General features: G+C 38.8%; 1 protein-coding gene across 3 annotated transcripts in view; it reads left to right on the top strand.

The window, feature by feature from the left end:
* The window catches only part of RSRC1 (arginine and serine rich coiled-coil 1), a 391757-nt gene that overhangs the window by 310679 nt on the left and 66429 nt on the right, over nt 1-14649 (top strand). For all 3 annotated transcript variants that reach the window (XM_081301564.1, XM_081301562.1, XM_081301563.1), the window contains exon 7: nt 10758-10826. In XM_081301564.1, the coding sequence (XP_081157690.1) occupies nt 10758-10826 (69 nt within the window). The remainder of the gene's footprint in view (nt 1-10757; nt 10827-14649) is intronic.

The following is a 14649-nucleotide window of genomic DNA, read 5'->3' as shown; positions in this document are numbered from 1 at the left end:
CATCATGAAGATAACCTCATAGTCAACAAATAATGTATGTTGGATTTCCATGTTGATGCACTGTAGAAGTGATCTGTAGCAATAATTCAACAAGAGGAGCCAAACACTAAAGCATTATAGATTCAGAGATCCCCAAAATATCTGTGCAATCTGGATCATGTGAGAGATCAGAACATGCATCTTCATTAATAACTAAGAGGTTCTGTGCTCATTCAGCTTACAGTTCACTCTGGAAAGCAAAGGCAAGAGTTTCATTATGTGCCCAGTTTCATTGACCAAGGGGAGTGGAAGCCTCAGATCATTCCAAAGTCAGGTAGCACCTTCAGGGCACTGTGGTCTGTCATCTAACAAGCTTGTGTAGCTGATTGTGAACTGTAGTGAGAGTTGTATGTTCCAGTTAGTGGAGGCTCCTCTATCAGAAGATAGTATCCAGAAGAGCACTTAACCCACACTCTTAATAGGCTTAAATCAGGTCATGTCATAAAGCTCCTTTGGGGAGAATTTGTGGACTTGACCGTGGAAGTTCGCATTTTATCAGGGTGTTAGCATTTTTAGTGCAGAGATGTATGTATTATAGCACTCAAATTCAGCTGTTGGTCTCAGACTTCAATGATTAATCTCTCAAGTACAGCAGCCAAGATCATAGCATGTTCTTAAACACTGAGCCTTTCATATTCCTGGGAAAAAGTCAATTCAGAAATATTGATTCATTAGTAACCTGGCAGTTTACCCCAAATTATTTGCTTTTATACTTATTTTACAATGGTGTTTTATTCATGATCTTTCTGACTTTGCTAGTTAAACTTTTGAGTATAATAAATATAACACCATGGTAATATTATGAAATACAATAAATTAAAATTATTTTAGAAGCAGTAGCAGAATTAGGTTTGTTTTATATGTTTTTCCACACAATTTATTTTAGAAGTTATTATAGTAGTGAAAAGAAGAACTGACAGGCTTGTGATAACACTGGATCACTCATTTATTAGGTGGGTAACTTTAGGCAAATTTTTAAGCCTCCTGCAACTTATTGGGGATTATACTAAATAGCTGTATCTGAAAGTAAAGTAGGTACTTAGCACAGTGACTAACACAGCTTTTGTTTTCTTTCAGTAAATGAAACCATGGAAATAAATGCTATACATAAAAATATGTAATTCTATTTTTAAAAAAGAAATCCCCATTATAATGTAAGAATAAAGTAAAAAAATAGAAAAAGAAATATGTCCTCACTTTTTTTTTAGTTGTAGATGGAAAAAATATCTTTATTTTATTTATTTATTTTTATGCAGTGCTAAGGACAGACCCAGTGCCTCACATGCGCTAGGCAAGTGCTCTACTACTTGAGCCCCATCCCCAGCTCTTGACTTTTTTGATATAGAGGACTATTGCCTCTCATTCTTGATTTCTAAAGTACATAATTGCCATTTCTGAACTCGGTTCTCATTTTTTAAAAAACAGCTTACCTTTAGTTACTTTTTGAAAATGTGTATTAATAGGACATTTGGAGAAAAAGAACAAGCATTACCAGTCACTTATCAGAGTTGAGGGTATGACTCCACTCAAAGACAGTGGTTCCCAGAGTTTCCCTCAGCTGCTGAGCCATTTTTCTTAGAATGGAGTTATTGCGGTGGCCAGCTGACTTTAACCAACATCAAGTTGATGGATGTGCAGTAAGTCAGAGGAGCACGGGATGATGAAGTTATTTTTATTTTACGTATCAGTGTTCTGAAAAAAAAATCTGGTGTTGCCTTTTTATTAAGAATCTAAGCCTCACAGTAGTATACCAATGTTGTTGTTATTGGATTATATTCTTTAAAGTTATTGGATTCAACATTTGTTCTTAGATTTTAGTAAATGACATTTTAACTACTGTGATTAAACAGTTTCTTCATTTTACAGAATAGAAAGTCATCAGAATTAGAGAAGAGTTATATAAACTCTCAGGAGGCAATAGGAATTTTTACACATTTGAAAAAACAAAACAAACTGACTACCAGCCATCTACATTGTGTCTTTAACTGTAACTGGGTCTTTATTCATGATCTTTCCTTGCCATTGAAATGCTCATGGGTTCTACTAGAAGAGTCAGGGAGAGAGACCCCTGCATAAGCAGGAGCGTTAGGCCCTGTGGCACGCAGCTGCAGTAGTCCAGTGTTTCTACACACAGGCTTATGGATGGCTCTCAAAGCCTTTCCAACAGATGACATGGAAAATTCTGTAGCAGAAGAGAAGGGGCACAAGAAGCAAATAATTGCAAGTTTGGGTAAAAGCCCTCTGGGCCTTTTACTTCTCAATAAGAATTGAGAGAAGAATCCAAAAGACATGATACAGGAGAAAATAATAGAAGAAAAAGCTTTGTTTGGGAATATTAGAAATATGCAAATAGGAACTTGACGTAAAAGCAAACAATCCCCAAACACTCAATATATTCCCAGTACTCATAGACTCCCGTGCTGGTGCTAACAAAAAAAAAAAAGGAAAGAATTAAAACATACCATATCATTTTGTAGTTTTCATTTGTCATCTCAATGAATTTACAATTTTTTAGCATCAACTGAGGCAGTAGATTTAAAATATTGATTCAGTATTTCCTTTTTACCTTAGTGAGCTAATATTATAACCCCAGTTACATAGTCTTTATGCAGAAACAGTAGCTATTTCCTTAAGTAAATTCTATATGCATTTGACATAACTAGGAAGTTTTAAAATGTTTTGCAGGCATTTACTATTACTCCTGTTAATACCTAGAAAGAGATCCTGGTAGAACTGAGCCAAGACCTAGGGAAACGTTAAAGCTGCCTTAGCCCTAGCACGGAACTTTCTTTGACCTTTCATTTGTTCATCAATAAAATAAGCATAGTAATAACTGTTGTAGATGAAATATTTATACTTAGAATTTGGGGGAATGACAATTGTTAGTTGATATTCTCTTACACTGATATTTAAAAACTCATCCAGCATTTAAGTTGAGTAAACATGTGCCATTTGTAGTAAATGTAGTAGGAAAGAATTTTCTCATGTTTTGATGATTGATCAACAGTCTATAGGTGCGTGGAAGGAAGGGATGGTGCTGTTGCTTGTTGTGATTGGAAGCCCTCCTGCTTTACAGTCTGCAGTAGTGCCTGTGAAGTGCCCAGATGTCGCCATCATATTCTTAGTGTCAATATAAAAAGCATTGAGAATTACAGTAAACTAAAATTTTAAAAAGTGCACATTGCTAGGTGTTTTTATTTATAGTTCATTAGAATATTTATTGCTGGGCTCCAAATTTTATATTAGGGCATCACAAAACATCTTTGGTATCTTGAGTGTGACTTTCTTAGCTGTGTAGCTACAATATTCGAGTACACGTATAGTTTTGAATAAAGGTCATATAATGGGGTGGAAAGCATACTGCAGTGGAGCCAGGGAGATGCCCTGCCCGCCTCTTCCAGGCAGATGGTTGACTGGTTGCTCTCCCTGCACACGCTCTGTGCATGTGCAGTGGGCTCACAGTTGTTTTGTCAAGTCAATAGAATCATTCAACGGAGCATTCAGCTTGCTTTCATTCTTTCATTGGCTTCATGTTATTTCAGAATCCTACACAGTAATTATTTAGCCACTTCCATATTTAGATTATTTCCATCTTTCTTTTTTCTTTACAAAAGTGCTATCCCTGGATACACATCTTCAACACTGTGCAGTTATTTCTGCAGAACAGGTTCCTGGAGTTGGAGTGACTGGTGGATAGTATATGTGCTTTGGGTATCATCGGGTAGGCCAGTGGCCTTCCAAACCTCCTTCACCAGCTTATAATCCATTACCAGGGGTTAAGTTTATTTTGTTCTGTCATTAACTTTATATTGTTAGTCTTTATTGTTTACAAGTGTGTTGGGGAAAATATAATATTGTTTTAAATGTATTTGGTTGAGCACTGGTAACCCTGTGCATATTTTTATATGTATTTTGGCCACTTGTATAGAAAATATGACATTATTCTTAACATACAACTGTCTAGCCTGGAACCACGTTGAATAGAAATTTATCTTTTTAGCTTTTTCAGGTGCTTGTCCTTTTCTTAAGTTATTTTCTCAAAATTATTATCTCCTATGGTTTTCCTTTGTATGGGAAAATGTGTATATGTTTATGTTTATGCATATGCATATTTACTTCTTAAAGTTCCTTCTGTATTTCTGGTTATGGCACTTTATCCATTTCTTTAGTTGTTTGTGAGAGTCTTCTTTCTTCTTTTTTCTTTTATCAGACTTTCCAAAAGCTTATCTGTTTTATTGATTCTTTTGAATAATATTTTTGGTTTTATTGACCAAATCCTTTAGGGGTGTTTTAGATTTGGTTAATGTTATAATTTCTGATTCTTGTCTTTTGCAGTTACCTCATCCTACTTTATTTAAATTCATATTGTTTCTGGGAGCTAATTATTTCTATTTCTATTTACATTTCCTTTTTAGTCCAGGAGTTATGTAAAGCTTTTAAAAGCTAATCCCAGGTATATAACTTTTATGGCCAGGTTGCAGAATTCATCTCCCATTGTTACTTCCCTCTACATTCCTGTGCTATCAAAGGATATGGCAACCCTGCCATTTTGCTTACTAGACCCTGTCTCCATTGATTGTGTCAGTGGCAAGAAAGCTTCCAAGAAGGACCAGCCAGCAGCTTGTTGCCCCTTTCAGGGATCAGCAGTGCCAGCTCTTTTCTTGCTGGCCCTGACACCTCCTGTGTTCAGTGCTTCTGCCTTTGTCCTAACCACGTTCTACAGAGGTGTGCAGAGGTCTAGTCATAATCCCAGTTCAACAGTGTTCCAGGCTTATACCTGCACTCATTGTCCTTGACTCTAGGACTAAAGTGTCCCTATAACTTCTTTCATATCTGCATAGTCCTCTGAATGTTGGACTCTGAGTTCTTTTAATTGTTTTTCACATATCTGTTCCCTTCTGCTTTCTGTTTTTTAAGAATTCTTCAACATTCGTGGTGGTGCAGTGTCAGAAATTGGACTACATCTAAAAACGAATTTCTGGATGAAAGTTGTTAAAACCCTTCCTTGTAAGAAGGTTTTCTCTGGAATACTTGCAGCAGTCCTTTCTAGAAGTAGGAATAAGTCAGATACCCTGTCATTCTTCTCTAGTTCTTGATCCACTTAATTTCCTCAAGGGGTACACAAAGTACTTCCCCAAATCACTTAAAACCTGACCTAAGCAAACAGGTATCTGAATCCAAAAAGCTGTGTTCCCATGGAGTCTTACAAGTACAGCCAGTGAGGATGAAGACAAATTCTGATTGGTGCTGCTAAAGACACACCCTCAGTAGTAACCTGCATGGCCTCTGGCCACCTCTGCGCTGTTCTTCTGGTCTCTGTAGTTCAAATGAAGCAGTCACACAAGGCTTCTTTTCTGAAAAATCTCACTTTCCGAGGGTGACACAACACTTACACTGACTTTCTGAGTCCTTCTTGCCTGTTGGTTGGGAAAGTTCATTGCCCACCTGCTGAATTAGGCGAGGTGAGCAGACTGCTAGCAGCCCAAGTGCCCTAAAACTATAAATGTGCTTTGTGCTGAGATCACATGCAACTCGTGAAGGAAATGCCATTTCTCATTGAAATTCAGTGACCTAGGTTCCTCCAGTCTTGTGGTTTGCTCTCTGTAGGTCATTGCTTCATCCAGTAGTGCAAGACAAAGAATGAGGGCTCTAAGGGAGGCACGATGGCTGTGGAAACAGGATATGGGCCCCACATGGATTCACCCTGCGTCAGCTCTCAGTCACGCAGTGTCCACACTTATCTGCAAGGAGCTAGAATGCAGTCTGCAGACTTGAGAGGAAGTGAATATACAATTTTTGCCCCACCTGTTCTGTACCTGCTCCCAGGTAACCTGCCCTTCAATGAAGGGAAAAGAAGGGTGCACCTTCTATGGGGACTCATTATATTGCCTGAGAAAGGTCAGGAACTATCTTATCCACTTGGGACCCACCACTGCGGCTTGAATGTGTCCCCCAGAGGTTGAGTGTTGGAAACTTACCCTTCAAGGCAGTGTTGAAAGGTGGAGTCTTTGCAAGTGATACAGTCATAAGGCTGTGTCCTTACAAGTGGCTTGATGCCTTTACTAGGGGGGTAGCAGTTACTCTGCAAATGGTCCTGGATCAGAGGAGGAGTCAGGCCCTGCCACCCCCTCGTTCTCCTGCCCTTCTGCTTTCCCCCAGGTGATGGGCACAAAGGTATTGATCAGGGAAGGCCTCAAAGAAGGGGATGATATACAACTAAAGCTTTCTACATGGAGAAAGAATGGCCACCACAGCAGGAGCAGAGACAAAGGCAGCATATCCCCGGGAGGCCAATCCCAAGGTCCTTGCAGCTAGGAAGGGGCTGATTAGTCTGAGGCATGAGCTGGAAACCACATGGAGGTCAGGTTCTGAATGCTGTGGGTGGCATGCCGAGTACTCTGGATCTATCTATAGATTCACAGACCCACGGAGCCGTGTGTATGACAGGGTGCCTTCAGAAGGAGTTTCAGCAGAGAGTGGTCGTACTTTACTTGTGCCTTAGAGCCTTTCTCTGTTGCTTCTGGGATACAAAACAGTGAAGCCATTTCTTACCCAGTGGTAACATGAAAAGGTCACTGAAGCACAGGATTAATTGCAGAGATGGAGTAGGAGCACCCATCTTGTTCAGAGTAAAAGAGGCGAGGACCTCAAAGTGAGCATTGACAGTAAAAATGGAAAGGAGGAAAGGGCACTAGAGACAGTCTGTGGAGGAGGGTCTGATGGAACTGCCAGCGAATCAGAGGTAATGCAAGAGCTGAGTGAAAATTTCACAAGTTTTCAATTCAGAGATTGGGTAACTGCTGAAACTAGGAAGTACCAACAGAAGAGAAGCAGGTTTAAGGGCAAGCTCATAAGTACAACCCTGGGTATGACTTTGAAATATCTATGTGGAGATATCCAGGAACTGACTGGAAGAATAGTTGTAGTACTTAGAAGAGAGGCTGGGGATAGACTCAGCTCTGATAGTGCCTTGGATCCTGTTCAGACCATCCACACATACCCAAGAACAGGACTCCAGGAATCAAAAGGTGGGCAACAGAGAGAGCAGTCAGAAAAGGTCAGTGGAGTTTCTGAATTGGAGCATTTTTTTAAAAGATACAGTTGGTTAGCTTCTTTTTAAAATGGAGAGACTTTAACAGGATAAAACCAAGCTAAGCATTAGACTTGGCTACTGCAGAGTTTTTAGAGACCATTGCAAACTCCGTGGGGGCAAAAGATGGTTGGGGGTGGAGTCAGTAGCTTTGTTGAAAGAAGAATGAATATAGTATAGGACTTGCAATACTTGAAGTTGTTTCATTCTGAGGATAGGAAGAGGGAAGCAGAAAGGACCTGGAGGATTTGGAAAGGAACAAGTTTAAAGTACAAATGGGTGACTAGACTTCAAACAAGGCCAGAAAGATCTAATGAACATAAATGCTTGAAGGTGAATAGGAGCAAGGCTAAGGAAATACAGGGGAATCAGGGAAGCTAGTTTCAGATGATTGGTATTTGAAGCGGAGAAGCTATAGCGGGTCGTAGGCAGTGAGGACAGACACCTGCTGTGGATGCTGACTAATGATGTGCCACCTGGGATGGCCATGTCAATTTCTGTCTCACTGGGTTTTGGTAGAACCTATACTGTTCATACACTAATTTTTTAGTAACCTCTACAGGGGGAAAAAAGAAAAAAGGACAGGGGTGGGTCAGACATATTGGTAACAGCTTGGCCAAACTGCAAAGGCATGAGGGGAGTCAGGATGTTATAGGCATGGAGTTGAAATGGTTGTCTTGGGTCTGGGGTATCAGTCATTCTTGTGTTGAGGTGAGTGAATACCACAGACTGGCTAACTTACAAAAAATCAAGATTTATTTAGGGCTGGGGTTGTGACTCAGTGGTAGAGCAACTGCATGTGTGAGGCACTGGGTTCCATCCTCAGCACCACACGAGAGAGAGAGAGAGAGAGAGAGAGAGAGAGAGAGAGAGAGAGCGAGAGCGAGAGCGCACGCTAACATGTCTATCTACAACTACAAAAAAATTTAAAAAGATTTGTTTAGCTTGTGGCTCTGGAAGCTGAGAGGTACAGAATAGAGGGGCTGTGTCTGGTGAATGCCTTCTTGCTGGTGGGGTCACTCTGTAGAGTTCTAAGGCAGCATAGGACATCACATACAATAGACAGCTCACCTGACTTTTAAACAGACCCACTTATAAAGTGACCACTTCCCTGTTCATCCAAAAATCATGGATAGGTCCATGTAGTCATGAGGGCAGCCCTCGTGACCTAGTCACCTCTTCAAGGGACCCCCTAGTCTGCTCTCTTGGAACCTCACAATGAAGAATAAATTTTAGCATGAGTTTTTTTGGGGGTACACAAGCCATTGCATCCAGGTTCAGTGGTGCAGGGTGCAAATCCTGGAAGGAATCTGGGAAATCCAGACAACTAGAAGTTGTATACATGATGTGCTTTGGAACAGGTGCTACTGTAAAGTCCAAGGTAGATGGTGGACCCCAAGAACAGATCTTACCACTCACCATTGCGCTCCATGGGGCCAGGTTCTATGGTACATCTAATGGCAGTCAGTCTATATCTGTGCAATGGAATTGCCACCTTTTAGATAGTTTAGAAATTTTCAGAATAAATTAAATTATGTATGAATGACCATTAGTTCTGCTTCTTTTCAAATCTTAATCATAAAGCAGTTAGAAAGAAAAAAAGGTGCATTTCTTTCAGAGTCCCTTGATAATCAATGAGAAATTTGGCCTAATGATTCAATTTGAATAAAGATTCTCTTCAAGTGAATTCATTTAGATTCTTTGTGGACATTGATTATTGATGAAATTTTCAAATGTGTGCTTTTAAGATTATTACCTGTGTTGTTTCAATATAATTCAAAAGATTTTTTTATTTATACACACATACACACTTATACTTGGGAATCTCAATGGACAGTGGGATTCCGAATGACATAAAATATTTAACCACAGTACCAGAGCCATTTGCAGTTTTAAAAAATAAAACAATATTCCAATGAATTGTCCATGTATAGCAACAAATCAGTAAGAAAGGACAAACCCGCATAGTGAAGTAGATAAATCAGATTTAGGCAGGCTAGTTTATTGAATTTAAATTGTGCCCAGTTGGCCCAAGAGCTATATATAAGCAATATATATAAGCAATCCATCTTACGTTGTTAATGGAGGTTCTTGAAATCCACCTGATGTTTGCATTATTAAATTTCAGCCTAATGAGCTCTGCTAATACATATTGAAGATGGTTGTAAGGAGTAGAATGTGAATCTGAGCGGGATAATTTGAAAGAAACATAAGCCAAGCATTTTACATGACTCAAGGGGTATATCTACAATTACACATATAACCAAAATTGAATTTAAATGGAATTTCTATTATCCTTGTCCTTCTACTAGGGAGAATGAAGTGTAAATGAAGTAAAAGTCTTTAGAGTTACTGGTGGTTTGTTTTTATTATCTAATTTAATAGATTCTTGCAATGATACAAAGTGGCATAAAAGTTTTAATATTTCATGACTTTAAATGCAGTCTAAGTGTGCATAAAAGCCTGTAAAGGGAAGCAGATGTCCTTGTAATTGGATATAGCACTTAATAGCACCATCATATCAGTTTTATCCTTTAAGAAAAGTGTTAATATTGACAGTGAAGAAAAATCAGACTGAAGAAAAATAGTTTTATACGAGGCATATATTTTCTTTAAATTCCTCCTATAAGTCAGGTTTTAGACTTTTAAAGGATGTGTTGATTTTGAAGAGCAAAACATATGCAGAACAAACTGAAGAGCAAGCATGCTTATTTTTTAAATCACAGTTTACATTGCCATTATCAGTATGATAAAGACTCATCCAAACTTTAATGCTGGCACAGTTTGACTCTTTTTTTTTTTTTTGACGAGGCAATACTTTTTTAACTTAATATTTCATCAAGTATAATGCTATTAGAGACTTATTTTCACTTAGTTCACTCATCAGGCAGTGAGACAGCAATAAAGGAGAATCGCTCCTTTGAGACATTAATGCTTTGGAATAAATGATGTGCTAGAACAGAAATTTAATTAATTTACAGAGTATATTGATAGTCCCTTGTTACTGTGCTGTATATTTTTAATCTTCTTTAACATCTGTAGTAAAGTGTTTGAAAACCCTGCAGTCGAGCAACTAGTAGATGATTAAGTAATAAGGGAAGAGGCTTCTAGAGGGAGAGAATCTTCCTACCAAATACTGTCATACAAGACTAAAGAACCTCTGCTTGATGTGCAATGAGGAAGAATATGCTGGCTGATTTGATACCACTCCACAGACAGTGCAAGCTGCTTATATTTAAAATGCAAACTGTGGTTTACGACTTCCTCCAAAGTTGACAGCAGATGTCTGGCACAAGTCAGATGACTCATGGTGACCAGCAGTCTTCCCATTCCTAGGCCTTTGCCTAGCCTGTGCTTATACTCACTTTATTTTTTGTACAGAGATTATCTTGAACTAAGCTTCGAAGATTCTAAATAAGTATTCTGGATATTTATTCTGCATAAAAAATGTACAGATGTATTTTAGATATTTAGCTGCCATGTGTCTTCTGACCACCTCACAGAAATAATTAACAAATTCCTATTTCCTTTTCTCAGTATTTTCATGCATGATTAATAATTAAATTAAAAATGTATAATAAATAATATACACAAAATAAATGCAGAAATTTCTTTGTTTTTGGTACAGCAAAAGCTGATGAAGCATTGAAAGCCAAAGAAAGAAACGAGGAAGAAGCAAAGAGAAGAAAGGAGGGAGGTAAAGGCCCATTTCATTGCTTTCCCTGAGGGGTCCCTGTATGGCATGGTTCTGGCCCTGCAGAGCCTGTGCCTGTGCCCTGCATGGGCCTTACCTGTAAGTACCTTCTCCGCCTTGGACACTGCTCTTTGCTGGCATAAGACTGCCTTTATGCATCCAATGATAGAACTTAGAGGATGTAAAATTAACACAGTAGAGCCGATATTGTTTTCTTTCCTTCTGACTTTTATCTTTATAATCAACACATTATCCAAATCAGTCATGGAAATAATTGAATTTACCCACATCTTCAGGAGTATTTAGCAGTGAAGAAAAGCCCTTATCAATATAACTCTTTAAAACGCTTTTAAGAGTGAGTTATGAAATCTGAAATGGTTATGAATGCTTTTAAGAGTGAGTTATGAAATCTGAAATGAAATTAGCCATGGTTCAAATTAAGAAATGTTCTCTCCTCTCAATAACATGTGGGCCATCTCTCCACGTGTTATGTAAGTAAGCCTAATCAACTCTGTCTCTACTTTGGTTTGCTGTATGTGATTGTTGTAGATGCAGCACAGAGGCTTCAGCACAGAGGCTTCAGCACAGAGGCTCTACACACACTGTTACACATTACAGGGTGAGCCCCAGGCAGCTCCTCCTCAGTAAGTTAGGGCAGTGATGTGCTTGGACCAGCCATCATGCTACTTTTGCAGAAAAACTATTTCCCTGAGCTTTTGAGAATCTAAAGGCTGGTAGTTGATGTATGAAAAAATGCTGGCTTTGAGTGCTGTTATCTAAGTCTAAAAGTTGGAATTTTTACCTTAATAATACATGTGTTTTACCAAAACAACCAGGAAAGAAGTGTGCATGCTCAGATTCTGGTTAGACACTTGAGAATCCAGGAGCACCTGAAGTGTTGGCCTGTGAAGGCTTAGAATTCCATTCATCTTGAGTCCACAAAGCCACTCCATACAGAACCATGAAGGCTAAGTGACAGGTCTCTACAGGTAGATGCCTTCCAACTATGCAATGGATTTAGGCCTGTAGACAGTAAACGCGTATGGTGATCTTACCTTATTTGACCCCCATAAATCCCAGCTTATTCTTTTATCCAGGATCAACTAATTTGATGTCATACTGAAAAAAGAAACCAATTCCAAAGGCAAAAGTCCTCAATAGATTTCTCTTCTTTTATCTTCTTAAAACATATGTATTGGCATTGTTACTAAGAAATCTATTCTGTTTCAGCTACACTTATGGTGTGCCTGCAGGACAAGTGGCTATGATCCTAGATGCAGAGTAATCTAAGCAGATTTAAGTACTTTTGCATTATGGTTGTTCTGATCCATGTGCTTAATGAATAACATAATGGCCCTTATAAAACACCAGGGTACTGCAGATCACAAGAGTAGTACTACTATCAACCAACAGTGAAAGTATGTTGCAAGTTTAATGGGCAAGGTCCTGCTTTAGAGAAGGGACATGATGATATTGGCTTAAACCTTCAAAAAGATCATCTAGAATCCACTGCAAGCTCAAGGTTAACCCAGAAATGGCTCAGATGGTGTAAACTTAAAAATGGGGGTGTTATTTATTACCCAAAATTACGACTTTTGGCTGGGCATGGTGGCACACACCTATAATAATCCTAGCGGCTTTGGGAGGTTGAGGCAGGAGGATCACACATTCAAAGCCAGCCTCAGCAATTTAGTGAGGCCCTAAACAACTTAGCAAAACCCTGTCTCAAATTTTAAAAGAAGCAGGCTGAGGATGTGGCTCAGTGGTTAAGTGCTCCTAGGTTCAATCCCCGGGACCCAAAAAAGAAAAAAGATGTTGCGGTATTACTAATCTCATCCCTTTAGTGCATATCTTACATAGAATCATCTTGATGCTGTTTTTATAAAAAGAAGGGCACTGATAGTAACCACAGATTTCAAAAATTCTAGGTAATTTATTATTATGAAAATGTATAATGTCCTAGTGAAAGAAGTTTTCTAAAATACTTTAGAATCCTACATTTATATGTTGACAATTGATATTTTAATAGTTTTTTCATTAAATTAGTTCAAAGTATTTTTTTTAATTTTTATTGGTTGTTCAAAACATTACATAGTTCTTGATATATCATATTTCACACTTTGATTCAAGTGGGTTATGAACTCCCATTTTTGCCCCGTATACAGATTGCAGAGTCACATCAGTTACACTTACATTGATTTACATATTGACATACTCATGTCTGTTGTATTCAGCTGCCTTTCCTATCCTCTACTATCCCCCCTCCCCTCCCCTCCCCTCCCCTCTTCTCTCTCTACCCCCTCTACTGTAATTCATTTCTCCCCCTTGTATTATTTTTCCCTTTCCCCTCACTTCCTCCTGTATGTAATCTTGTATAACCCTAAGGGTCTCCTTCCATTTCCAAGCAATTTCCCTTCTCTCTCCCTGTCCCTCCCACCTCTCATCCCTGTTTAATGTTATTCATCTTCTCATGCTCTTCTTCCCTACTCTGTTCTTAGTTACTCTCCTTATATCAAAGAAGACATTTGGCATTTGTTTTTTAGGGATTGGCTAGCTTCACTTAGCATAATCTGCTCTAATGCCATCCATTTCCCTCAAAATTCTATAATTTTGTCATTTCTTAATGCAGAGTAATACTCCATTGTGTATAAATGCCACATTTTTTTTATCCATTCGTCTATTGAAGGGCATCTAGGTTGCTTCCACAGTCTTGCTATTGTGAATTGTACTGCTATGAACATCGATGTAGCAGTGTCCCTGTAGCATGCTATTTTTAGGTCTTTAGGGAATAGACCCAGAAGGGGAATAGCTGGATCAAATGGTGGTTCCATTCCCAGCTTTCCAAGAAATCTCCATACTGCCTTCCAAATTGGTTGCACCAATTTGCAGTCCCACCAACAATGTACAAGTGTACCCTTTTCCCCACATCCTCGCCAGCACTTGTTGTTGTTTGACTTCATAATGGCTGCCAATCTTACTGGAGTGAGATGATATCTTAGGGTGGTTTTGATTTGCATTTCTCTGACTGCTAGCGATGGTGAGCATTTTTTCATGTACTTGTTGATTGATTGTATGTCCTCCTCTGAGAAGTGTCTGTTCAGGTCCTTGGCCCATTTGTTGATTGGGTTATTTGTTATCTTATTGTCTAATTTTTTGAGTTCTTTATATACTCTGGATATTAGGACTCTATCTGAAGTGTGAGGAGTAACGATTTGTTCCCATGATGTAGGCTCCCTATTTACCTCTCTTATTGTTTCTTTTGCTGAGAAAAAACTTTTTAGTTTGAGCAAGTCCCATTTGTTGATTCTAGATATTAATTCTTGTGCAATGGGTGTCCTATTGAGGAATTTGGAGCCCGACCCCACAGTGTGTAGGTCGTAGCCAACTTTTTCTTCTATCAGATGCCTTGTCTCTGGTTTGATATCAAGCTCCTTGATCCATTTTGAGTTAACTTTTGTGCATGGCGAGAGAAAGGGATTCAGTTTCATTTTGTTGCATATGGATTTCCAGTTTTCCCAGCACCATTTGTTGAAGATGCTATCCTTCCTCCATTGCATGCTTTTAGCCCCTTTTTCAAATATGAGAAAGTTGTAGTTTTGTGGGTTGGTTTCTGTGTCCTCTATTCTGTACCATTGGTCCACCCGCCTGTTTTGGTACCAATACCATGCTGTTTTTGTTACTATTGCTCTGTAGTATAGTTTGAAGTCTGGTATCGCTATACCACCTGATTCACACTTCCTGCTTAGAATTGCTTTTGCTATTCTGGGTCTTTTATTTTTCCATATGAATTTCATGATTGCTTTCTCTATTTCTACAAGAAATGCCA

This window comes from Spermophilus citellus (assembly GCF_964194105.1).
Source record: "Spermophilus citellus genome assembly, chromosome: 7".
NCBI lineage: Eukaryota > Metazoa > Chordata > Mammalia > Rodentia > Sciuridae > Spermophilus > Spermophilus citellus.
Note: the sequence above shows the minus strand (reverse complement) of the source record. Positions and strands in the feature narration are given on the sequence as shown.